Genomic DNA, 22,967 nt, shown 5'->3' with positions numbered 1-22,967 from the left:
GGGAGTTGCCATTGAATGTGGAGTTCTTTCTCGCGCATGCGGGGTGTTACTCAAATGATAGGAGGAGAACGCGTAATTGGTGGCAAGTCCATCATGGTACGTGTGTGTATATGTGGTTGTACATATTTTAATACCGAGCAAAACTCGATCCTTTTGGTGTCATACTTGTAGTTACTACATTATGTACTGAAACTGTTCAATTACTTATGACTACTAATTATAAAGACACCCCATGTGTCTAGCATTAATCGCCTTGTGATTTAGAATTACAAGCAAAATATTTGTTAGAACATCTCTCCATTGAATTGAGTGTTATCCAGTGCGGGCTTGTGTTGTATAATCACAGAATATCACTCGTTCAAGTGGAACAGTTAATTGGTTGTCATGTTGCAAGGTGACCAATCTTTCTTGGTAATTTGAAAATTGGTATAATACCTGAGGGCAGCTTCAGCTTGGCACCAATGGGCACACCGGAAGATCTCCAGTAGATGTCATATGAAATAAACCAGTGGGGAGAGCAAGCATTCTATGGCGGGTGTCAATCTGATAAAACCGTTCGCACAGCCAAATTCTCACTCTGATCAAAGAATGCAATTAATGAATTAAACAAAAAAAAAAAAAACTCTGATCGAAGATCAGCATTGCTGCCGAGTGAGATCATGTGATCACAGTGCTCGCACCATGAATACGTGTTATTCATGAGTGAATTGGATTTATCAAGTGGTATGTTTCTATTGTACGTACTGATACCATACAAACAGCCTTTAGTCAGGCCAGGTCAGACTTGGCACTGTGACTCGGGTTTCAACTTCACATTCGCGATTTTCCATTTCTATCTGATTCACTGTGGGGGTATTATCTATGGTTATAATCTTGGTCACTCAAGCCTGTGGTCAAACTCCGGACAGGTGCTTGCATTATTCTCACCTTAGTATCCATACCAATCTATAACTAACACCTAGTTATAGTGTCGCATTGAAGCCAACCTAGGCTCAGTACCGCTACCATTCAGCATCTAACCCGAACAAATAGACCACCATACATCCCCATCCTCTCGGCCCCATATAGCACACCATGTCCAAGATCCTCAATCTGAACAGCCATAGCAGCAGCAGTAGACCGTAGAAGACCCTGACTTTCTGGCCCCCTACCCATGCGAGGGATATGGCGGTGAGCCAAGTGTAGTTGCCTCGATACCATAGTGCCGCCATGAGGAGAAGGGTCACGAGTTTTGCGTACATTGGTATGTGCGAGTGGTGGTGGTGGTGATGATGATGTATGGGTGCTGGTGGGGTGTAGGATGGTAGGTACATGCCGGTTATGTGGCCAGCGAGCATGAGGATTATGGTAAAGGATGACCAGAATATGCGAGGCGGTATCCGAACAACCAATGGCTGAAAAAGATAGGTCCCGAGTCTTGAAAGATTTGGGCAGCGGATGGGTGTGCTGATGTGGTATAGGTGTCGTGTTCTGAATCTTTCAAGTGCGTTATGTTTCTAAGCTCTTATGCTGTGGCTTGAATATAGTATACGTGACCACATGAAAAAACTGAATGCCTCAAACTGTATATGTATATAAGACACTAGTAACTGCCTTCTGAAATTTATTATTCACACCAGGCACTTCACCACTTATCTACTCATCAAAACAACCACACTCAGAAGATTCAATCCACAATAACTCTCAAGATGAGCACTTCAAACGATCAACCAGTATCTCTTAGTGCCCGCCTCCTCGCCCTCTTCAATACCAGTGTCGATGCAGTCGATTCCTCAATAAATACCTCCCTCACCTCCAGCCCGCCAGCTTACGAAGACATCATTCACAGCACTCTCAACGATATGGAATCCGTTTTCACTGGGTGGGAACATGATCATAACCTCAGCTTCATCGCCGTAATCCACAGACGCCGTACCCAGCTCCTCGAGACCGATAGTTTCACCTCCGACGATGAGGGCTTCCTTGCCTACCATGCTCCACCCTCAGAAACTGCCTCCGATGCTACTGAGCCCGACGTCTCTGATGATAAGCTGTGCACTATCTGTGGGCGCCGCCAGATCAGTGTCAAGTTCTGTGATTGTGTCCATGCGTCGTGCAAAGACTGTGCGAAGGGTATGTGGCGTGCTAGAATCCAGTACGACGGTCATTTTCCAGACTATTGGCATTGCCCGTTGTGTAGGGGGTATGTTTATGAGGTGAAGAAGATTGGTGAGAAGGATGATGAGAGCGAAGCTAGAGAAGTAGTAGTCATGGAGTGGATTCGGGAGGTTTCGAAGAGCGCAAGGGAGATGGTTGTGGATATGCTGGAAATTAACTCAACCAAATCTTGAAGGATGAGAAGATAGGCAAGGCCTTTATAAAGACTATTTGAACTCATACGCTACTCGTATGCGTCTTCGGAAGGAGAGGATTTTGATGATACGGAATAAATTGCTACTATTATCGGAGTTGTCAGTACTACTCAGTGATTAATAAAAAATTCTTTGCGGTTGAAGCTCAAATTATAAACACCCGCCAAATATCAGTGTAAAGTATGTGCCGGATTTACGGAAGAAGGCCTGACTGCATGCATTTTTCTTTCGATCTTGTTTAGTGAATTAGTGTATGCCTATACATGTAGTATACACCTACATTGACCCAAGCAAAGCACCTTATTGTCTATTTCCCATCGAGCATGTTATTTATGAAATAATTCTTTGTAGGAATTTTTTTTAAGCTTCATTGCAATTGTCTTCTAGAGATGGATGTACGTACTAGTTATCAGATTTTTCACACTTCTCTCACGAGAGATGAGGCATGGAGACTATCCGCCTGGCCGGTGCAAGGTGCAATATATCTCCCTTAGTCTACGACCTATATATAGTACAGCCTGCCAGCTGAGAATGGTGTTCAATCGAATATTTTGTGAGAGAACTCGATGGACTAATGAGATGTAGTTTGTGCTGTAGGTGTAATAAAGGATTTGAATAGGGATGGATCTCATTAGCCATGAATCGTCCATCACTCGGACCAAGTGACACATAACGAATTTTGGCATCAAGATTTTTCTAGCTTTAAGGTGCATTGCAGTTTACTATCTACGTGTAGGTTATTATTTTATGATAGATTATACATCTATTATGAGTACTTTTTAGTACTAACTAGGCACCATGTGTCAGCTCACTATCTCGCACTCATTAGCAGCACAAAGACCTCTTACCATCAATTATTGCTGCCGTTACACTACACTACGATTCTCCACCCGCAGTGTAATGGAGAGAGCTACTACATTCACTTTCACTAAGTATTTACACAAATATCCACATGGCTCCCCTTCCAGAATTCTAAACCTCCGTATACTATGAAGTCTTCAATCGTTCAAGAGCCACTATGGACTGATTCGGGTTTGCAGCGTTCCAGACCTAATCCTTGCACACGGAACGTTCTCCAGATGCACAGTGCGCGTTCCGTATATGTTCGCTTCGCTCACTCTTTACTATGGCTACGCCCCCTTTATTCATAGTATAAAGGAGGACGTAAATCAGTTAATAATTAATTGCATTTCCGGTCTCTCCTCAACTCGCTTCCTCCAATCTTTGCCTGCTCGCGTCAACCACAGAACTACAGCTTAGACTCCTTAACCATCTTCCACCCTTTACCAAAGTATAATTTCGTCCTAGAATTTTCAAAATCATACAACGGGGAAACGTTATATGCGTTACAAAAGTCGATACCAAGAAGATTAATTTGGGAAAAGTGAGGACCTGGCGCCCTATAAGCTGCGTGGTGATATCCAGCGAGCTTGACGGTAGTCGATCCGAGTTTTTCTTCCTTGATACCAAAGAGGTCGCTCGTCTAGAGTACTTAGCAGGCCTCCTTTTCACAATTATGAGCACCTACCTGAGTTGAAAGATACGTGGAAACCCAGTGTCTATAATGAAAAAACCCAATGAGCACGGTCATCATGAGCAACAACCGCCGGAAATACCGTCCGAACCTTCCGGCCGTATAAATAGCAATCACCGATTTCAACCACCTTATTCGCATCTTCCTTTGTCGCCTCTGCATGGTACGGTATCCCCACTGTCTCCGCAACTTCACCTCGCAATTTCTCATCAACATCCGAAATCAAAACATCAAAATCTTCTGGATCTGTGCCACCGATATCATGGATATCCACGTATTCGCCGCGCTCTTTAGCCTCTTGCTGGTGCTCGCGGGTGAAATAGGCCTGTGGATCGACGTCCGGAGGGAAGCGTCGAGCGATCGTATCGTAACTCGGAGGCCCAATGTAAGGGAGTAGCATGCTATGAATCTGCCGTGATGCGGTACCGTTGGAGAGACGAAGACCGGGCCTATGAACAGCCTTGAACGCTTGCCGGCTGAGGAGCCTAAACATGTTTGTTGCTTGCTTGCTTGTTCGATGAAACCAAGAAATCCCGTCACCGTAGATAATATGTGCTGTCTCCGTCTGTCAAGGCATGAGGTTGAAGGACTTCGTCCCTTCCCACTCACAGAAGGGAGGGAAACCCACCCTCTTATACTTACTTTCCCCAAGTGAGCCTTGGCGGAACGGAGGGCACATGGGTGTGGCGCAGGGTTAAATTGGTTGGAGCTTGGCTTGCAGCGTTCCGGACACATCCCTGCATCCGAAACGTTCTCACTTTTACGCCGTAAAACCTAGGATATAAGGTAGGGTGATAGAAGAAGAGATAAATAATACTGTAACAGAGCCCGATTAATTTTATCTCTTGTGGTTGTTGAGCTAGGTACTGAATTTCTAAAAGTTGGGTTTTTGGTGAGAGGCTGACCAAATGTCGCATATAAATTACCATCCGGGCCAATAATTACCTAATTATGAAGTACTTTAGTACATAACTACCCGATTAGGAATACATCACTGGTGCCTGGCATAATATGATGTCTTGGCATTTCCGGGCGATTTCATGCCAAGTAATTACTAGATTAGGAAGGTGATTTTCACTGGGACCAACGCAAGCTGAGTATAAGAAGGGTGGGTTCTCCCTTCTGTGAGTGGGAAGGGACGAAGCTCAACCCCACGACATGGCAAACGGAGATAGCACATATCAACGAAGCGACAAAGACGAGAGTCCACGAAGAGCATACTCCTAGCAGGACAAAGGCGATAAGACGATAGCACGGAAACCACGGGTTAGTGATTTGGGAAGCAACAGTCATGGCGACAAACACGTTCAGGCGTCTCAGCCGGCGAGTGTTCAAGGCTGTTTGGAGATCCAGACTCGGTCTTCGTCTCTCCAACGGCACCGCATCACGCCATGTCCATAGCATGCAAGCTCCGTATTCCGGGCCCCTGAGTTACGATATGATCGCTCGACGATTCTCTTCCTCGCAGGTCGATCCGCAGGCCTATTTCACCCGCACGCTCTAGGAAGAGGCCAAACAGCGTGGCGAATACATTTATATCCATGATGTCGGTGGTGTGGATCCGAAAGAGTTTGATGTCTTGACCACAGACGTCAATGATGAAATATTGCGAAGTGAGGTGTCGCAGGTAGTAGGCATACCGTACCTTGCGAAGGCGACTGAGGCAGATGCCAATGAAGCCCTTAAAGTTGATCATGTCTATATATATGGTCGGAAGCTGCGGATGATATTTCCAGCAGTTGGTCATAAGGGCAAGGCTCATTGGGTTTTTTCATCCTGGATAGTGGTTCCCCATTGACCTACCTTTCGGCACGGGTGAGTAAATACCTCTTCCCGCGAAAAGATATAACTACTAAAGTACTCTAGACGAGTGAGCTTTTTGATATCGTGGAAGACAGACCGACGACTGTCACGGTCGCTGGATATCATCACGCAGTTCATAGGTCGCCGGAGGTCTCTCACTTTACCGAAGTTAACCTTCTTGGTGCCGACTTTGCTAGCGAGTATAATGTCTCCGTGGTACAACTATCCGAGTGGCAAAGTGAAGCTCTACTTTGGTACAGACTGGGTAGTGATCGAGAAATCTAAGCTGTAGTACGGGTTTTGTTGAAAGTATGAGCAAGCAAGGAGCGGAGGAAACGAGTGGAGGAAACCCCCCCCCCCCCCCCGGGGCATTGTATGTATGGTGCGCCCCCTCTTAAAGGCAACCAAAAACTGCGGAAAGTCGATGGCTAATACCTTTTCGACGAAAAGGTTAAAGAAAATCGGGAAAGACAAACTCAAGTACTAGTGGTGAAGTTTAGTTTGTCTTTCCAGATTTTTGATATCTATTCTAGTGGTGAAGTTATTAGAGCTTGAAACTGGCTGTTTTTTTTATGTAAAAAGCGCCAAGACTGAGCAAAGTGGAACAGTATTATACCCGTTTATAACCCTCAGAAGTGAGTTGCGGCAGGAATATAGCAAAGTAGCTAGGAATAAGCCCTCTCATTAGCTTTGGAGTTCACCTTACAGCCACGATTATTCCACTTCCAGGTACCGCCGTGTCACCTTCAAGAGTGTGCGCACCATACCTTTAGTTTTTCGCAAAATGTCATTCTACTATTTATCTGGGACCCTCTGAGCGGAGCGACCGCGATAAACGATGCTGGCTGTTTTCTGTATTCTCTAGAGTCTTGTTCCAACTGATCACAAAATGACGATCAATCAAACTCGACGTAGACTAAAGACAAGACAGACGATGTATTGGTGACGATGAACTACGGATACAGAAGACTAATCTAGTGTGTAGCTTCTCTCTTACGTTGCTTCTTGTCTAGACACCTTTTCCTTAGCCACTTATTCAGCCACATGTTAAGCCTTATCATACGCCACGTACTACAACGAGGGACGAGTAAGCAGGGCGTACGATACGAGAATAGCGGAACGGTGGAAGTATTTCATAGGTTTCGCGGCGCAGAATTCAGAACGTGCCAAAATGTTCCGGAACATTGCCAAGCAGGCCACAAAGCACATTAGAGCTGCGCAAGCTGAGTAAGTATTAGAGGGAGGGTTTCCCGCCCTCTGTGGGTGAGAAGGGACGAAGTCCATTCAACCTTTCGCAACCAGTGATCGAACACGACATAGCGATACATAACGGAGTGGCGACAACTTGGTTAAAGAGCTGCCAGCGAGTGTGATTCAGCAAATCAAACGCAATTATGGTCCCTATGCCCCGACTATTTATGCAACGCGGAGCTGCCCTGCCGATACGTATCCGAGTCATCAGATACCTCGGAAGCCAGCCAGTCCAACGTAGGATGAACATGACAGATTCCTACGATCACAATCCCCAGTTGGAAGAAGAGGCAGCCCCAGCAAAGGGAAAACCCTTGGTTGGTTCTACAAATAACATAGTATCCACTGGCTCCGCTAACAGACCATTGTGATGATCATAGTCGGATCACAGTTTCAAGTTAGGTGATCGTGTTATGGATCTCATCAAAGTATATTCCGCATATATCCAATGCTGGTATGTAAACTACTTACACAAATCATAGGATCACGGAGATTTCAAAGCCGAAGTCAACAAGTCTATTGGCGAGCTTTCTACGAAAATGGCGAACGGGTTTGCTGATGTGCATCGTGAGTTTGCTGATGTGCGTCGTGAGATTGGTGATGTGCGTCGTGAGATTGGTGATGTGAAGCATACGGTTGGGCTTTTAAGGTGGCAACTTGGAATTATGGTTACAGTTCTCACCGGTTTCTTCGGAGTAAGTACTCACTGGGATTAAACAATCATCATTACTGATACAAGAGTGTTTAGTTCGCCGGGTGGACGACAAAAAAAGTGGTAGATGCCTACTTTCCAATGGCCTTGGTAAGACTGACCCAGAAATTACTAATTCCACATTGCTGATACCATGTTAGGCAAAAGTTGAGAAAGTGATAGACAAGGAGAATGTGGAGACTGTGAGGGGCGCGGAGAATGCGGACATTAACGACAAACAGAAGAGCAATTAGGACCGCATCATATTGTTGCAATTAGGGTTTGGTTAGCTATAGAATGGTTAGGATAAGGCATTATTCTGGAGTGCTGCTAGATTTATTGCTGCTGGGCTAAGGTTCAATGGAGCACAGTGTTACTTGTGTTTTAATTGAATGAGATATGGTGTGCTCACGCTTAAAGGTAGCGGATCGCGACGAAATGTCAACGGCTTATAACTTTGTGACGAAAAATTGTAAAAAAAAAGTGTAATGATAGAACTCTAGTACTAGTGATGAAATTTAGTTCTATCATTGCAGAATTTTAATATCTGTCTGGGTTGTAAAGCCTTAGGAAGTTGAAATTGTGTATTTTTGTATGTAAAATGCGCCAAGACTGAACAAAGTAGAACAGTATTATACCCATTTATACCCCCAGAAAAGCAAACCTGACTGATCCGTGGCAGTAATGCAGCAGAATGGCTAGAAATGGGCCATCTTATTGGCCCATGAGGCCCTATTGTAGCCACAATTGTTCCACTTCCGTATGCCGCCATATCACCTTTAAGAGTGCGCACCAGGGTCCCGTGAGATACTCGAGAACGTGTTTAAAACAGGGCAAAATACTCGAGCTGTTGGAAACTGGTGTTGATAACTGCATGATACTCCGGATGACATAAGCCAAAAAAATGCGGTTGTCTCTTTAACAGTCCACTAGAAAGTTGTATACAGTCGTCTCGGGGTCAACGACGAAACCAGTTCGGTGGCGAATAGGCCAATCGAAGCCAATAAAAGCCAACAAAAGCGCCCCGACCCCTTTGCTTTGACTGACTATCAGCCCAAAAAGTAGCCACTCGTCATCGAGACGGGTTCGTCGTTGACCCAGAAACGACTGTATGCCCTTGTCTGCAAATGTGCCAGTGGGAACGGACTTGTGTTTCTCGCCCTCTTCCTATGTTATTGCCTAAATAACCCTAACCCTGCCACAGTATCTTACTCCCTCTCAACTGGACCTGAGTTTATAACCGGTTTATAACCGTGTTTCTTACTCCCAGTATCTTACCCTTGTATATTTCACGGGACCCTAGTGCGCACCTTACTATTGAATGTGGGGGGCCCCCCGAAGGGAGGGGGCGAGCGGAGCGACGCGGTGGTGAGGGACGAACGTGAACGCAAGCGTTCCCAGCAGATTAAGACCTCTGCGAAGCAAGAGGTAAGATTCTGTCTTAATCTGCTGGAACGCGGAACGGTCGGAGTACAGTCACTCACGGGGTGAAGGCGGATCCTGTCTGATGGCGGTCAGGGATTTGAGAGTTAGGTTTTGGACGCCAAGGGCAAATAGAGACTTTGCGTTGGGAGAGCCAGCTCCATTTTAGTAGCACTTGGCATTGTGACCAAATTATTCAGCAGAGCCAGCTCTTGTTTTGAAGCCAGAGGAATAACCAAATCCCCAAATTAGACCTCCGCTCCGTATTTTCCTCACAGCTCAACCAATACTTGTCTAATTTAAAAGATTGTTGATTCTCAAGATAGCCTGGAAGCATATCTATCACTGACATGTTTTCAAAGTATTTAAACAAATGTTGTGATTTGCAAGACTTGTCTTGAGTAGGAGGGAATGCTTGGCTTCCAGGCTGCGCAACCGGTGGCAACAGCTGCATTCACAGCGCAAAGTGAAATGGAGATCCGGCTCCAGCTCCAAAATTCTTGGCATTTCTGTGACGGGCTGCAGCCAGCGCAAAGAGAACCATCAGACAGGATCCGCCATCAGTAGGTGAGCGACTGTATTTCACAGAACGTTCTGGATGCAGGGATCTGGTCCGGAACGGCACGTGCCAAAATGTTCCGGAACATTGCCAAGCAGGCTACATCCGCACATAAAGCAGGGTTTCCCGCCTCCCTTCTGTGAGTGAGAGGGGGCAAGCCCGCTCAACCTCACGACAATCATGATGCCTGCCAAGTCAGCAACGTTGAAGGATCTTCAGAGGCAATGTAAGACCGAGGGACTTGACGTGACGGGGACCAGGGCAGATTTGGTCAAACGCCTAGAGGAAAACAAGAGGGCCGGGAAGTGCTTTCGCCGGAAAGTCAAGATGATACGAAATGCGATGCCATACTAGTTGCCCGGTCGGTACTCGGAGACGAAGAAGGAATCCAGCAGGACGCTAGGGATGTGCTTCAGCAGGCGCTTGTTGCCGAAGAGCTTCGTGTTGAAAATGTCAGGGGGGAAACTCTTCGTTGGCAATCCCGGTCGCTATGCCAATTACAAGATGGATCAAGCAGACCTTTGGGCTCGTGTTGATGTACAGGATAATAAGATCGCTTCGCAAGATATCAAGATCGCTTCGCTGGAGGACCGCGTGAGCAGTCTGACGTCCTCACTCGATGCCTACAAACTCTTACGGAATCGTTTCATCAGCACGTTTAAAGGAGATAAGCTGGCCAACGTGACCGACGGAGCGGGCAACGCATGGGCTCACGGAGGCGATGCTGTTGTCGATGCCTCGTTGTACAGAGGCTCAGAGAGGAGGCGAGACCCCTCTGCTTATGAAAGACTTTACGGGATGGACCCTTTGAGAGTGCTATCGATTAGTGAGTTCCCTTTATGGCATTACTTCCTGGGTCAAGACTAACTTGTTCAGACCATAAATCAACCATTGACGCGTTGAACCTTCACGCCTGGGTAATCGTTTCTAAGCATAAAATTGGTACTACAACATTTTATACAGGGTTTGGGGAGTTTATCAAACTCTTTCAAGAGTCAGACTACGACGAAAGCTATTTGGATGACGGTGGGACTACTGGAGTGACTCGTGCGTACTGGTCATTTTTACGATGTGCGAAAGATGAGGTTAGGGATGTTGAGACTGTGGAAGAAGAGGGTTGACAATAGAATAAAAAAATAATGATTGTTGAGCTTGCTAATTTATGTGAATAGTTTTTACGTCCTCTTATACTGTGAATAAAGGGGGCGTAGCCTCAACTGAGCGGTAGCGAAGGCGATAGCTACCGGTAGGGGTGAGTCCCGTGAGGGGCGAGAATAGCGGTGCGCCGCTATGGTGAACGCAAGCGCTCCCAGCAGATTAAGACCTCTGCGAATCAAGAGGTAAGATTCTGTCTTTAATGGCTGGAACGCGGAACGCAGTATCGTGCGAATACTTTTAAAGGTGACAGCGGTATTTGGAAGTGGAACAATCGTGGCTGCAAGATGGCTCCCAGGCCAATGAGAGGGCCTATTTCAGCCACTTTGCTGCATTGCTGCCGCAATTCGCTTTTGAGGGGGGTATCCCCTGGATGTTCGAGACATTTTGCGAAATCTCTCTCATGCATTAGCGTGTCTATCCAGGAAGTGATTGACACCATATAGAGCAGTGTTGTGAGAAGTTTATGGCACATCAGCGTATTCCAAAGACTTTTAAATGCGGCACACTGCTTACCCGGACCTTCTCCCACCTAAATTCGAGATCACATGATATTTATGCATGAGAGAGATTTCGCAAAATGTCTCGAACATCCAGGGGATAGATGGGTATCCCTTCGTCTGGCAAAAAATGCTGAACCCCCCAAAAAAAGCAAACTTTTGTGTGGCTTTACTAACAGATCCTGTTGTCTCTCTTATCAAATAATAGATCTCCCATACAAATTTAATTCCTCTATTATAGGGGGGTCAGCATTGCCAGACTAAGGGATAATACTGTTCCACTTTGCTCGGTCTTGGCGCTTTTTACATACAAAAACAGCCGATTTCAAACTCTAATAACTTCACAACTAGGATAGATATCAAAAACCCGTACAATGAAAGTAAACTTCATCACTACTACTATACCTTCATTGTACCGATTTCTTTTATGTTTTTTGGTGGTAAAGTTATTAGCGATTGACTTTTGTCACTCTTGGTTACCTTTAAGACGGGGGGCAGTATTCTTGAGAACGTTCCGGACGCAGGGATTCGACAGGGGTCTTTCCGGAAGGCTGCAGGCTGGCCTTGGCGGAACAGCACTGCCGCGCAATAGTAAAATGAGGTAGAGCGCAGCGCAAGTGAAATGTTATATAAGAAGAAGGTTCCTCCTTCTGTGGCAGTGAGCAGAGCATGCAGCAACAAGCAACACCACGACTCTACTAGCAATGCCGAATATTTTGTTGCTCACGTGATTCTCCACCCTCAGAAACCCCTAAGGTTTACACCAATACAGCGGCCACATCCCTTCGTCTGTATTCAGGACTTGTGGCAATTCGTGGCTCACCACACAAAACCTACTGCCTAGCTGGCGGTCGGCGGTAGAAAACTGTCTCTACTCGTCACGCAAAAATCCTCAATCGAGTAGTGCTTTAGGCTCTACATGGTATCAACGGCCGTTCGATTTCGCTGCCAGGCGAGCTTCCGTTCGGGTGTCACGAACGGATTACTAGTGCTTTATGATTTTTTAAAGGGGGCGCTTGGTCTCAACGGTTCCGCTGTCTGGTAGCATGTTGCGTGGTTGCCATGAACAGTTGCGGTTCAGTAGGGAAAAGGACCTCTAGAGGTCCTTTCACACTTTGAATACAGTTGACCGTTAGGCTCCGTTCCTATACTGAACGGTTGGTCGTTGCCAAACATCCTCTGAACGGTCATCGGCCGCTAAACGGCCTCTCGGGCCCTTGAACGGACGAATACTACTCGCGCGGCCGAGTTTCAACTTAATCACATGACCTATGGGTAACGCAAAAAACCTGTTAAATAGCGTCACGTGAGTAAGTCGAAACTCGGCCGCGCGAGTATGTAACGGCCGTTGATACCATGCGGAGCCTTAAACAATCGTCGTTAGATTTTGGTTGATCACGACGCCGTTTCCACGCCAATAGGCCGTGATTCGCGGGAACAGACGAAGGGATAAAGCAGCTCAAGCTGAGTCAGTATAAGAGGTAGGGTTTCCCGCCCTCTGTGGGTGAGAAGTGACGAAGTCCTTCAACCCCACCATTCGATAGACGGAGACAGAACAGCATACTCCTAGCAAGACAAGGCGATAAGACAATAGGAGGCAAAGAAGGGAGTGATTTATCTAAAGGGAACGGAACGATATTCACTCCTTGCGGTAGCACATATTGTAGTAGACGGCCTCCCTAGCCACTCGGACACCCCCCTCACTCGGACAGTCAATCATGATTGGTTGAAAAGAGGTACTGAAGCCACTTAAAACGTTGATCTTTTCTTTTCTACGTTAACTGTCCGAGTGAGGGGGGTGTCCGAGTGGCCCGAGAGGCCGTCTAAGTGAAGATGTAGTAGTTAGCGTCTTGGCATTAGGCCAGACTGAGAGGACACTATGGCTTGTATAGGTATAGGTGTTATCAGCGGAGAGATAAGAGGAGCAGGGGACTCCATCTCGTGTAAAGGATCACCATCAAGAGAAGTAATCAGAATCATACGGCATACTACACTCCTCTGTGGATTGAACAGACGGACACAGCCATCGGCGACTACGCACCACGGACACCTTGATCGACAGACTGTCTAGAGCTCTCCCGACGACCATAAGAGATACTTCCGACAGATATAATGGCTCAACCAAATTTCGCAACCATTATCAACCATCTACAAAGCATTCGAAATGAAATCGCCTTGGTTCCCAACATGCCCGTAGCAGCCGGTTTTGGTGCCTTGCAACAACAAATAAATGCGAATCACTTACAAGTGATGGCTCTTCTTGGACAGATGCAAGTCCAGATTGGACAGATGCAAGTCCAGATTGGACAGGTGCAAGGTCAGATTGCACAGATACAGGACGAGTGTGTCTTTGCCTATCTCCGTTTGGCTAGCTAGCATGACCTACAGTTCAACCAGGCAACAGCTCTTACCGATGAGGCTGTATAATGCCTCCACCTCTGATACTGCACCGCTTCGCTACCCGGCCGGGTTGCCTCAAGGCCATCCACTTCCGCACACTCGTCGGGATCTTTTCGAGCTGACTGGCAAGTCTTCCTTATTAGTGGATGTGGACGTTGCTAATATTTCATGATTCTCAGGCAACCAATGCCAGGCTGTTTGTGCTCTGCTCGGGCTCCCAGCATTGCCGCCCGGTGCCATTGTTACGCAACGTAGGGAGTAGATTGCTGAGTACATCGGGGTTCCGTATTGAGGAGATGTACTGCTGTCCTATCATACTCGCCAAGGAGCTAGCTGGTAGGGGTTTTTCTTGTTTGTATGTATCTCATTCGTTAAGAGTACACGTGGCGTTTCATGGCTTTTTTTTAGTTGACTGTGGCGTTTGGATTCTTATCGGCTGGTATAGAGGTTGCTACATAGGGCGTTTGGTTTTGTATCGGCTGGCTATTAGTTACATCGCTCAGAATTTAAATCTAGATCATCCCACTCATATTACGGTTTGAGGGGGGCGTAGCCATCAACTGAGCGGTAGCGAAGGCGATAGAGCCCAGAGGGCTACCTGGAGGGTGTGAGGAAGCGGAGTGAGGAGAATAGCGGTGCGCCGCTATCGTGAACGCAAGCGTTCCCAGCAGATTAAGACCTCTGCGAAGCAAGAGGTAAGATCCTGTCTTAATCTGCTGGAACGCGGAACGATGGAAGTATTTCACAGGTTTCGCGGCGGTCGAATCCAGAACGTTCCGAATGCAGGGATCTGGTCCGGAACGGCACGTGCCAAAATGTTCCGGAACAATGCCAAGCGGCGTAAGGATAAGAAGGGTTTCCCTCCCAGAAAAGTTTTCCTATCTCTTGTGGTATATAGAGGACGGAATAAAGACAGAGAGAATTTTATTGAGTGGAGACGCCTGTTGTTTCCTCTTCCTCTCCCCTGACTATTTTAAGCTACAAGAGTCCACGTTTCTCTCCCTGGCGCGTGGCCACAATAGTGTCCACAAGCCACTTCACAGTAAGGTGTCCTTATACGAAAATTCCACACTCCCTTCTGTGAGTGGGAAGGGACAAAGTCCTTCAACCTCATGACTCGATAGACGGAGACAGATTAGCAACAAGCAATAGCACAACTCTACCGGAGAGCATAGCTTCCAGCAACAGGCAACACCATCAACGGAGAACGAATAACGGACAACTACAAGGTGACTTTGTTTAGTGTCACATCATCTCTCTAACTGGCTAGAGTATTGAAGACTGACTTGCTAAATTCACGAGAACTGAAAAGCAGCCGGTTCTACGCGAATCACTTTCTCAGACACGGTAGCAGTAGCGAGCAGCATCAACAGCGTTACGTTTCAACCATGGATTCTGCCAGCAGTACTTTGCCATCTCCTTGCATTCGTGGCGGTGAATGCTCGCTAACAAAATGTTTCTTGTGACAGAGTTGTTTCACGTTTACGGTCCCAGTCTTATCGCTACTGCCATTGGCTCTGCCACGGTTATTTGGCAGACGAACAAAGGCAACGATGGAGTCAAGGCGGAGATCGAGGGGAATCTCAGCCGCGTCGAAAAGAATCTTGAATCGAAGATCGAAGACCTTAGAGCAGAAGTCCAAGACCTTGGAGCAGAAGTCCAAGACCTTGGAGCAGAAGTCCAAGCCTGCCAGTCGATGATCCTGCAAACCGCACATCACACTATGAAAGCACTTGATGGAAACAAAAAGCCGATGAGGGAGTGGCTCCACAAGCTTGAGCGTTGCAAGCAGTCTGGTGGTGAGGATTGCGGTTCCATTCCGAAGGCTTGAGGGGTTTCAGTAAGGTCTAAAGGCCAGTAAGTAAGTGGCACATTCCTATCCTTAGTACAGCATGTAGCTAATGCGCGAAAGTTCTCTCTATTTATAGTTTGGGCTGGCTGGGCAGCGTATACGGAGATCATGGATCGGGGGTGTTTTGCTGTTTACATAGAAGGCGTCGAGACTAATACGGCGTCTGTATTTTCGATTTGGCTGGAGAAAAGAATTGACTGGCTTTAAGTGGGCGACGTGAGGAGTGAGAATAGCGGTGCGCTTTGACCCTACTTCTTAGAATAAAAAATAATGATTGCTGAGCTTGCCATCCAATCTATGATTGTTATAAAGGGGGACCCCCCGAACGGAGTGAGGGAGGGGGCGTAGCCATCAACTGAGCGGTAGCGAAGGCGATAGAGCCCAGAGGGCTACCCGGAGGGTGTAAGGAAGCGGTGACGAGAATAGCGGTGCGCCGCTATGGTGAACGCAAGCGTTTCTAGCAGATTAAGACCTCTGCGAAGCAAGAGGTAAGATCCTGTCTTAATCTGCTGGAACGCGGAACGGTCGGAGTATTTCACAGAACGTTCCGGATGCAGGGATCAGTCTGGAACGGCACGTGCGAGATGAAGTGAGACGGAAAGCCAAGTAGGCAGTGGGGCAAGCCACACCCACTCGCAGATAATGAAATGATTGGAGCATAAGTAGAGGAGATTTCCCCTCGCTCTTGTTGAAGAAAGGACAAAGTCTGTTCAACCTTTTACGCAGCATCGCGGAGATAGAACATATTCCTAGCATGACAAGGCGATAAGACGAAGCAACAATCGTGGCGACAAACAAACATGTTCAGGCTCCTCAGCCGGCAAGCGTTCAAGGCTGTTCATAGACCCGGTCTTCGTCTCTCCGCATCACGCCAGATTCATAGTGTGCAACTCCCTTACACTGGGCCCCCGAGCCTTGGCTAACAGAAACCCATGTCCGTAGATCGATAGACGGGCCGCGCTGAGACGTTGGTTCCTGGGAAGGTGTGGGGTCGGCGATTTTACTGAGACAGATGGCGCAAGTCCTCGACTGCGGGGTTGTATCCTACATATATATGCGCTCTCCTTATCCTTATACTCGTATTTCACTGACGTTTTTGAACTGGGCCATTATTGCATACACCCAAAATCATGAGCTTGGTGTATTTTTGTATGGCATGCAATATCAGTCGCGTCCACAAACGTCAGTGAAATACGAGTATACTTGCTTACCAGCAAAAGAACCAGAAAATGCGGTTGCTCAGGGCAAGGATAGTTGTATGGAGTGGCGCCGTTCTCTCATGCATGTGGTTGCCTGCTTGGCAATGTTCCGGAACATTTTAGCACGTGCCGTTCCGGACCAGATCCCTGCATCCGGAACGTTCTGAATTCGACCGCGAGTTGCTGAGTATGCACCTACATATTGTACATTGGAAAGCCTTCAAGAGAGGTACGCCATAGTTTATACTGCATGCGGTCATTTGTACCTAAAATCAAATTGAAAATGATTTAAAAAAAAAAAAAAAAAAAACCGCCTTCAAGAGAGGGAACTTCTTCCACCCCCTCCCTCCCCCGGCCCCTTCCAACTCGATACCTCCCCCCAGCTCCGCTAGCTCTCCACCTGCCATCTCTACCTCGTCCACCTCTTCCACCTCCACCTCCTCCACCGCCTTCCACTCGTATTCTCTCCTTGTCGCCTGCTCGCAGAACTACAGCTTAGACTCTTCCACCACCTTCCACTTTCCACCGATGTATAACTTTGCTCGGCGATTTTTGGAATCATTCCACTGGAAAACGTCATGCATGTTGCAAAAGTCCATGCCGATAATGTTAACTTCGGTAAAGTGTGAATTGTCTGGCGACCTGCAAACACCGTGCAGATGTCCAGCAATCTTGACAGGCGTCAGTCCGTAGTCACCACCCTTGATACCAAATAGGGCACTCGTCTGGAGTAGTTAGCGTTCATACTCTCTTTTCACAGGCAGGAGCATTTACCTGAGCTGAAAGGTATGTCAATGGTGAACCAGTATTAACGATGAAGACCCAATGAGCCTTGCCCATTTCACAAGCGACAACTGCTGGAAATATCGTCCGGAGATTCCTACCGTATATAATACAATCACCGGCTTCGATTATCCTATTGACATCTTCCTTAGTCGCCTCCAAATGGTACGCTATGCCCCCTGCCTCTGCAACTTCATGCTGCAGCCTCCCGCGGTCAACATCAGCGACCAAGACATCAAAATCTTTCGGATCCACACCGCCGATATCATGGATATCAACGTATTCGCCACGCTCCTTAGCCTCTTGCTGACGCTTGCGAGCGAAAAAGGCTTGCGGACCGATCTGCGAAGAAGAGAACCGCCGAGCGATCGTATCGTAACTCGGAGGACCGCTGTACGGGAGCTGCACGCTATGGATCCGGCGTGAGGTACCGGTAGGGAGACGGAGACCGGGTCTGGGAACAGCCTTGGCTGCTTGCCGGCTGAGGAGCCTGAACATGTTTGTCCCAGTTACTCTGTTCTCGTTGTTCCTGTGAATTTAATCAGTCTTTGATTCTCACCTTGTCGTTAAATAACTACCCCTTGGTTTCCGTGTTATTGTGTTATCGCTTTGTCCTCCTAGGAGTTCACTGTTCTCTCTCCGTCTATGGAGTGGTGAGGTTGAAGGGACTTCGTCTCTTCCACCAGACGGAGGGGGGGCCCCCTCCTCTTATCTAAATCTTCGCTACGCTTAGCTTAACCCTACGCCACATCTCTACGCCAACGTTCCGCCAAGCCTACACAAGCCCCCGAAACGCCGTATTCTATGCGCCAGTCCGTATTAACCATGAAAAAAAGCAAGTCTACACAGCGCCGTCCGAGTCCTACATCATATTAATCAGTCGTCGATCTTTGCAAATGGATGGACTCCACTGTGCGTACCCATGCCATAGCAGCCTCCGGGTCTCTACTGCTTCTTTTGGGTAGCGTGGTCCTGCTTCTGCTTCTCGGATATGTAGAAGTCGAAGCCGCCTTTCAAGATAACAGTAGCAAAACCACCGATAATAGCGTACAACAAACGGTCAATCTTGCCGTCCATCTTGTCGTATTTCTTATCCATCTTGGCATCCATCTTGTCGAACTTCGCATCCATCTTGGTGCTGAGGTATTTGATCTCCGATTTCACCTCTTTCTGGCCCGATTCAAGATGGTCGAGTTTCAACTGCATAGTAGAAACGCTCTAAGAAATATTAGGACGATACCCCGTATCTAAAAACTAGTTTCCCACCTTGTTCAGTTAGGAAAAGCGATCCCAGGTAACGAACGGAGCAGAACCAGACTGGAAGCCAGCTGTGGAGGCGGCTGGACCATCTGCACTGTCGGAATGGTGATGACTCTCATCGCGATGACCACCATCGTCGGTGTTGCGTCTCTGAGCCACCAAGTTAGTGTGCAGTTTGTATGCTATTAAAACTTTGAGCTCACCGGAGGAGTACTGATCACCCTGCGTGGGTGGTAGTGGTGAACGCCCATAGGCTTGAACGTTTGCTTGCTGATGAGCCTGAACATGGTGGTCGGCTGCTTTTCACCTCTCGTGAATTTAGCAAAAGTCAGTCTTCAATACTCTAGCCAGTTAGAGAGATAATGTGACATTAAACGAACTCACCTTGTCGTTCGTGTACTCTGGTCGTGTCGTGTTCGATCAATTCTTCGCCGTCGTAGGGTTGAATAGCTTTCAGCTCTTCCCCCTCAGTAGACGTGGGAACCCAGTCCTCTTATCCCTTGGGCTGGTGAGACATACAGGTTCCCTGACTTCCTCACTGGGTAACTACATGCGGTGGCTAAGTGACCTTGCCTCTGTAAAAAGGATCATTACCTCAATGGCGAAGTCACTCTGCCACACCCTAATCAGGAAGTCAGGGAATCTGCATGTCTCACCAGCCCAAGAGATAACATTTTCACTCGAGCCAAGCCCTCATACCTGCGCCACTCCTGTTCTGCCAAGTCTTGTTCCTAACAACCCTTGTCGTTCCGCTCGGCAACTTCCGACCAGAACGTTCTCAAGAATACTGCGTATTTTCCCAGATTTACTTCCAGCGTTCCGCGTTCCAGCAACTAAAGACAGAATCTTATCTTTTGCTTCGCAAAGGTCTTTAGTTGCTGGGAACGCTTGTCGTTTACCTACGCCCCTGGCTCCGGTGTGGCGCTCTCTCCGCTCACTTATTTTCAGTGACCTTCGCTCCGCTATGGTACTGAGGCTACGCCCCCTCTTTCGCTGCGCTCAAGGGGTCCCCCAAATTCATAGTATAATACATCAATAATAAATTACATAATTCGCCCAGCCGAATCGCCATACAACCGAAACTCCGTTGCCGCCATCTATTCAGCAAAACACCAAAGGAAAAAAACTTCGCCTACTCGCTAAACCCGTACTACAGCTTTGACTCTCTCGTGAATTTCCACCCTCCACCAAAGAGCAATTTCACCCGGCGATTGGGATAGTTGAGCAATAGATCAACATCGTTTAGTTTGCAATAGTCTCCACCAAGAATGTTGATATCAGTGAAGTGAGAGTTGCTCGGTGGCACATTAACTGCGTGACGATATCCACCGATGTTGGCATACATCCGTTCGCTGATACCTAAAACCCTGCTAGTCTAGACTGGTTAGCAGCTTTATTAAGACAGGTAGGCGCAGCACTCACCTGAGTCGAAAGGTACGTCAACGGAGAACCAGTGTCCACGATGAGAAAAACCCATCGAGCTTCATCTCTGCGTGAAACCACAAATGGGACTATCGGCCTGAAGGTTTCGCCGTGGATGTAACCTTCACCCACTTCAACCACCTCTTTGGCATCAGACTCTGTCGCCTTCGATAGGTAGGGTATTCCCAATTCCTCTGCAATTGTAGTTTCCAGTGTTTGATGAGAAATATCCGTAATCAAGACATCGTAATCCGCCGGACCTATACCACCCTCATGGATGTCGACGAATTCACCGCGATCTTTAGCCTCTTGCTAGCGCTTGCTGATGAAGAAGACTTGTGGATTGACCCGCGAAGATAACCGTTGAGCGATCATATCGTAACTCGGAGGACCGGTATACGGAACCTGTATGCTATGGATCCGCCGTGAGGTACCAGTAGAGAGACGAAAAGGTGGTCTTGGAACAGGCTTGACTGCTTGGCGGCTGAGGAGTCTGAACATGTTTGTCGCCACGATTGTTGCTTGTTCGCTGAAACTGTTGAGCACTCCGGTGGGGTCGTGGTGTTGCTTGCTGCTCATACTCTCGTTCGAATGGTGGGGTTGAACGGTCTTTGACACTTCACATCCAAGTGCAGGGGATGCTCCCCCTACTTATAGACAAAACGCGACCGTGGCCAAGCCTCACGCTACCCGTTGTTTAAAACCTGAGCCTCACTCTGTTCCGCCCGTTCTGCCAAGCCAGACCTGCAGCGTTCCAAAGCAATCCCTGCTCCGGAACGTTCTCAAGAATACTGCGTATTTTCCCAGATTTACTTACCTTTTCCTTCGGAAAGGTCTTGTCGTTCACTTTACGCCTTTAGCTCTGTGTGGCGCTCGCTCTGCTCACTAATTAATTCTCTACCTACGCTTCGCTACGGTGAGAAGGCTTCGCCCCCTCTTTCGCTTCGCTCAAGGGGTCCCCTAAACACGATAGTGATATCATGAAATCAATTAATTACATATGTAATTCGCCCAGCCGAAAAATTAAAAAAAAAAAAAAAGTACAAACAATCCACAATCCATATGGTTGCGGACACCTGTAACCGGAGGAGATTTGACCTCAAACTTTGGGGGTGATGACTTTCCAACCACCACACCTAAAATTATTTCTCTCTGTTAAATGATGCTTTAGCCTCCGCTCTACATCATGACAGAGTCCGATCAATTTTATCGTTTATGGCTGTGGAGTTATTGAATTTCTAAAAGTTGGGTTTTTGTTAAGAGACCAAATGAATGTCGCCCAAAGTTGCCTATTTCGGAAATTGTTCTAGGGCGTTATGTATTTAATTACCTGATTGGGCAATTCCCGGACTACCTCTTAATATCATTGATAGGTCTTGGCACGAAAGAGCAATAAAAGTGCCAAGTTATTACTTGATTGGGAAAGTGATAGCCAAAAAACACCAATGTCGCATCTACTCCGGATACAGGCGTCCGCAACCATACTACAACCCCCCCCCACTGTCCATCAAAAAACAATCTCGCCCGCAAGGTATTATAGTTCATCCATACTAGGGTGTGCCAACTCGTGACCGCGAGTTATTGGATTATGGGTATCAAATAATTATGGAAGGCCTTCGATGGGGGCCTTCGGCCCCCCATTCCACCTCCTCTGTTTAATTCTCCCTCTAGAATTATGAGAGGGCTTCGGCCCCCGTCCTCCTCCTCTGGAGTGTTCAGTACTTTGATGTGTCATGCTTACTAAACACCCATGTCGGTGTCGACCAATCAGACCGCAACGAATTAAGAAAAAGTGTATTCTAGTACATAGTAGATAGTAGATAGTAGAAGAAGATAGTAGAAGACGCTAGCCTTGTATAACCGAAGAAACGATGTACCAAGCAAATTAACACCAGTAAAGTGAGACTTTGATGGCACTACATGGGCAATATCTTTTCGTCCACCCAGAGTGACCCATGCTCCTGTTTCTTCCTGGATACCGAGAGCATTGGTTGCCTAAACTTGGTTAACATTTCTAATTAAACAAGTAGGAGCACTCACTTCAGCCGAAAGGTAAGTCCATGGACACCCGGTGTCCAAAATAAAAAAAACCCAGCGAGCCACCTCCTTGTGGGTAACAACAAGTGGAATTATCGTCCTGTCATTCGGGCCATATATATATCCATCGGCCATCCGAACCCTTTCTTCAGCATCAGCCGTAGTAGCCTTCCCCAGGTACGGTACGCCCAATTCCTCGGCAATTGTGGTGTCCAATGTTTGATGAGTGACATCCGAGATTAAAACATCGTAATCATCTGGAGGCGTAATAAGTTCGGGCTTGACATCATGAATATCAATGAATCCATCACTGTCCATAGCATCTTGCTGACGCTTCTGGTCAAAATACTTCCGTACGTTCTGCGAAGAGAACCGTCGAGCTATCATATCGTAACTCGGGGGCCCGGAATACGGGGCTTGCATGCTATGATGTGGTACCGCTGGAGAGAAGAAGGCCGGGTCTGCGAACAGCCTTGACTGCTTGTCGACTGAGGGGCCTGAATATGTTTGTCCCCGTTACTCTGTTCTCGTTATCCGATCTTTGGTCGTGTCGCTCTGTTCTGCAATCACGTTGTTGGATAAGGGTGAAAGACTTCGTCTCTTCTCCCAGAGTGTCGTAGTCTCATTCCCAAAACGCGACCGTGGCCAAGCCTCACGCTACCCGTTGTTTTACAGCTAACGTTTTAGACCGGGTACCGTGTCAGACCTAGAAGAGTGTCAATCCCACACAAATTTGTATGGGGATTCC

At 47.4% G+C, this 22,967-nt stretch overlaps 6 protein-coding genes across 6 annotated transcripts; 4 read left to right on the top strand and 2 right to left on the bottom strand.

The window, feature by feature from the left end:
- Window positions 1-1,688: 1,688 nt before the first annotated feature.
- On the top strand, window positions 1,689-2,330 carry LAJ45_07574 (uncharacterized protein; the record flags this gene model as incomplete). Its single annotated transcript, XM_046117130.1, has 1 exon — window positions 1,689-2,330. One exon carries the CDS (start codon window positions 1,689-1,691, stop codon window positions 2,328-2,330), a length of 642 nt encoding a protein of 213 aa, XP_045969775.1.
- Window positions 2,331-7,082: 4,752 nt separating this feature from the next.
- LAJ45_07573 (uncharacterized protein) lies at window positions 7,083-7,884 on the top strand (the record flags this gene model as incomplete). Its single annotated transcript, XM_046117129.1, has 5 exons — window positions 7,083-7,256; window positions 7,320-7,367; window positions 7,422-7,634; window positions 7,688-7,741; window positions 7,792-7,884. 5 exons carry the CDS (start codon window positions 7,083-7,085, stop codon window positions 7,882-7,884), a joined length of 582 nt encoding a protein of 193 aa, XP_045969774.1.
- A 2,217-nt stretch (window positions 7,885-10,101) lies between these two features.
- LAJ45_07572 (uncharacterized protein) lies at window positions 10,102-10,839 on the top strand (the record flags this gene model as incomplete). The annotated part of the gene is made up of 4 exons (XM_046117128.1): window positions 10,102-10,205; window positions 10,265-10,437; window positions 10,488-10,727; window positions 10,784-10,839. 4 exons carry the CDS (start codon window positions 10,102-10,104, stop codon window positions 10,837-10,839), a joined length of 573 nt encoding a protein of 190 aa, XP_045969773.1.
- Window positions 10,840-13,453: 2,614 nt separating this feature from the next.
- Window positions 13,454-15,594, top strand: LAJ45_07571 (uncharacterized protein; the record flags this gene model as incomplete). The annotated part of the gene is made up of 14 exons (XM_046117127.1): window positions 13,454-13,608; window positions 13,664-13,791; window positions 13,846-13,917; window positions 14,000-14,021; window positions 14,112-14,113; window positions 14,300-14,361; window positions 14,415-14,506; window positions 14,689-14,708; window positions 14,791-14,895; window positions 14,982-15,070; window positions 15,136-15,153; window positions 15,204-15,465; window positions 15,512-15,527; window positions 15,579-15,594. 14 exons carry the CDS (start codon window positions 13,454-13,456, stop codon window positions 15,592-15,594), a joined length of 1,059 nt encoding a protein of 352 aa, XP_045969772.1.
- A 1,816-nt stretch (window positions 15,595-17,410) lies between these two features.
- Window positions 17,411-18,631, bottom strand: LAJ45_07570 (uncharacterized protein; the record flags this gene model as incomplete). Its single annotated transcript, XM_046117126.1, has 7 exons — window positions 17,411-17,442; window positions 17,492-17,496; window positions 18,014-18,029; window positions 18,079-18,207; window positions 18,325-18,362; window positions 18,421-18,478; window positions 18,559-18,631. The coding sequence occupies 7 exons, from the start codon at window positions 18,629-18,631 to the stop codon at window positions 17,411-17,413; spliced, it is 351 nt and encodes a 116-aa protein (XP_045969771.1).
- A 49-nt stretch (window positions 18,632-18,680) lies between these two features.
- LAJ45_07569 (uncharacterized protein) lies at window positions 18,681-19,047 on the bottom strand (the record flags this gene model as incomplete). Its single annotated transcript, XM_046117125.1, has 4 exons — window positions 18,681-18,718; window positions 18,767-18,817; window positions 18,874-18,910; window positions 18,964-19,047. 4 exons carry the CDS (start codon window positions 19,045-19,047, stop codon window positions 18,681-18,683), a joined length of 210 nt encoding a protein of 69 aa, XP_045969770.1.
- Between the last annotated feature and the right edge of the window lie 3,920 nt (window positions 19,048-22,967).

The sequence above is a fragment of the Morchella importuna genome (assembly GCF_003444635.1).
Source record: "Morchella importuna strain M04M26 chromosome Unknown Morimp01GS024, whole genome shotgun sequence".
Lineage (NCBI taxonomy): Eukaryota > Fungi > Ascomycota > Pezizomycetes > Pezizales > Morchellaceae > Morchella > Morchella importuna.
Note: the sequence above shows the minus strand (reverse complement) of the source record. Positions and strands in the feature narration are given on the sequence as shown.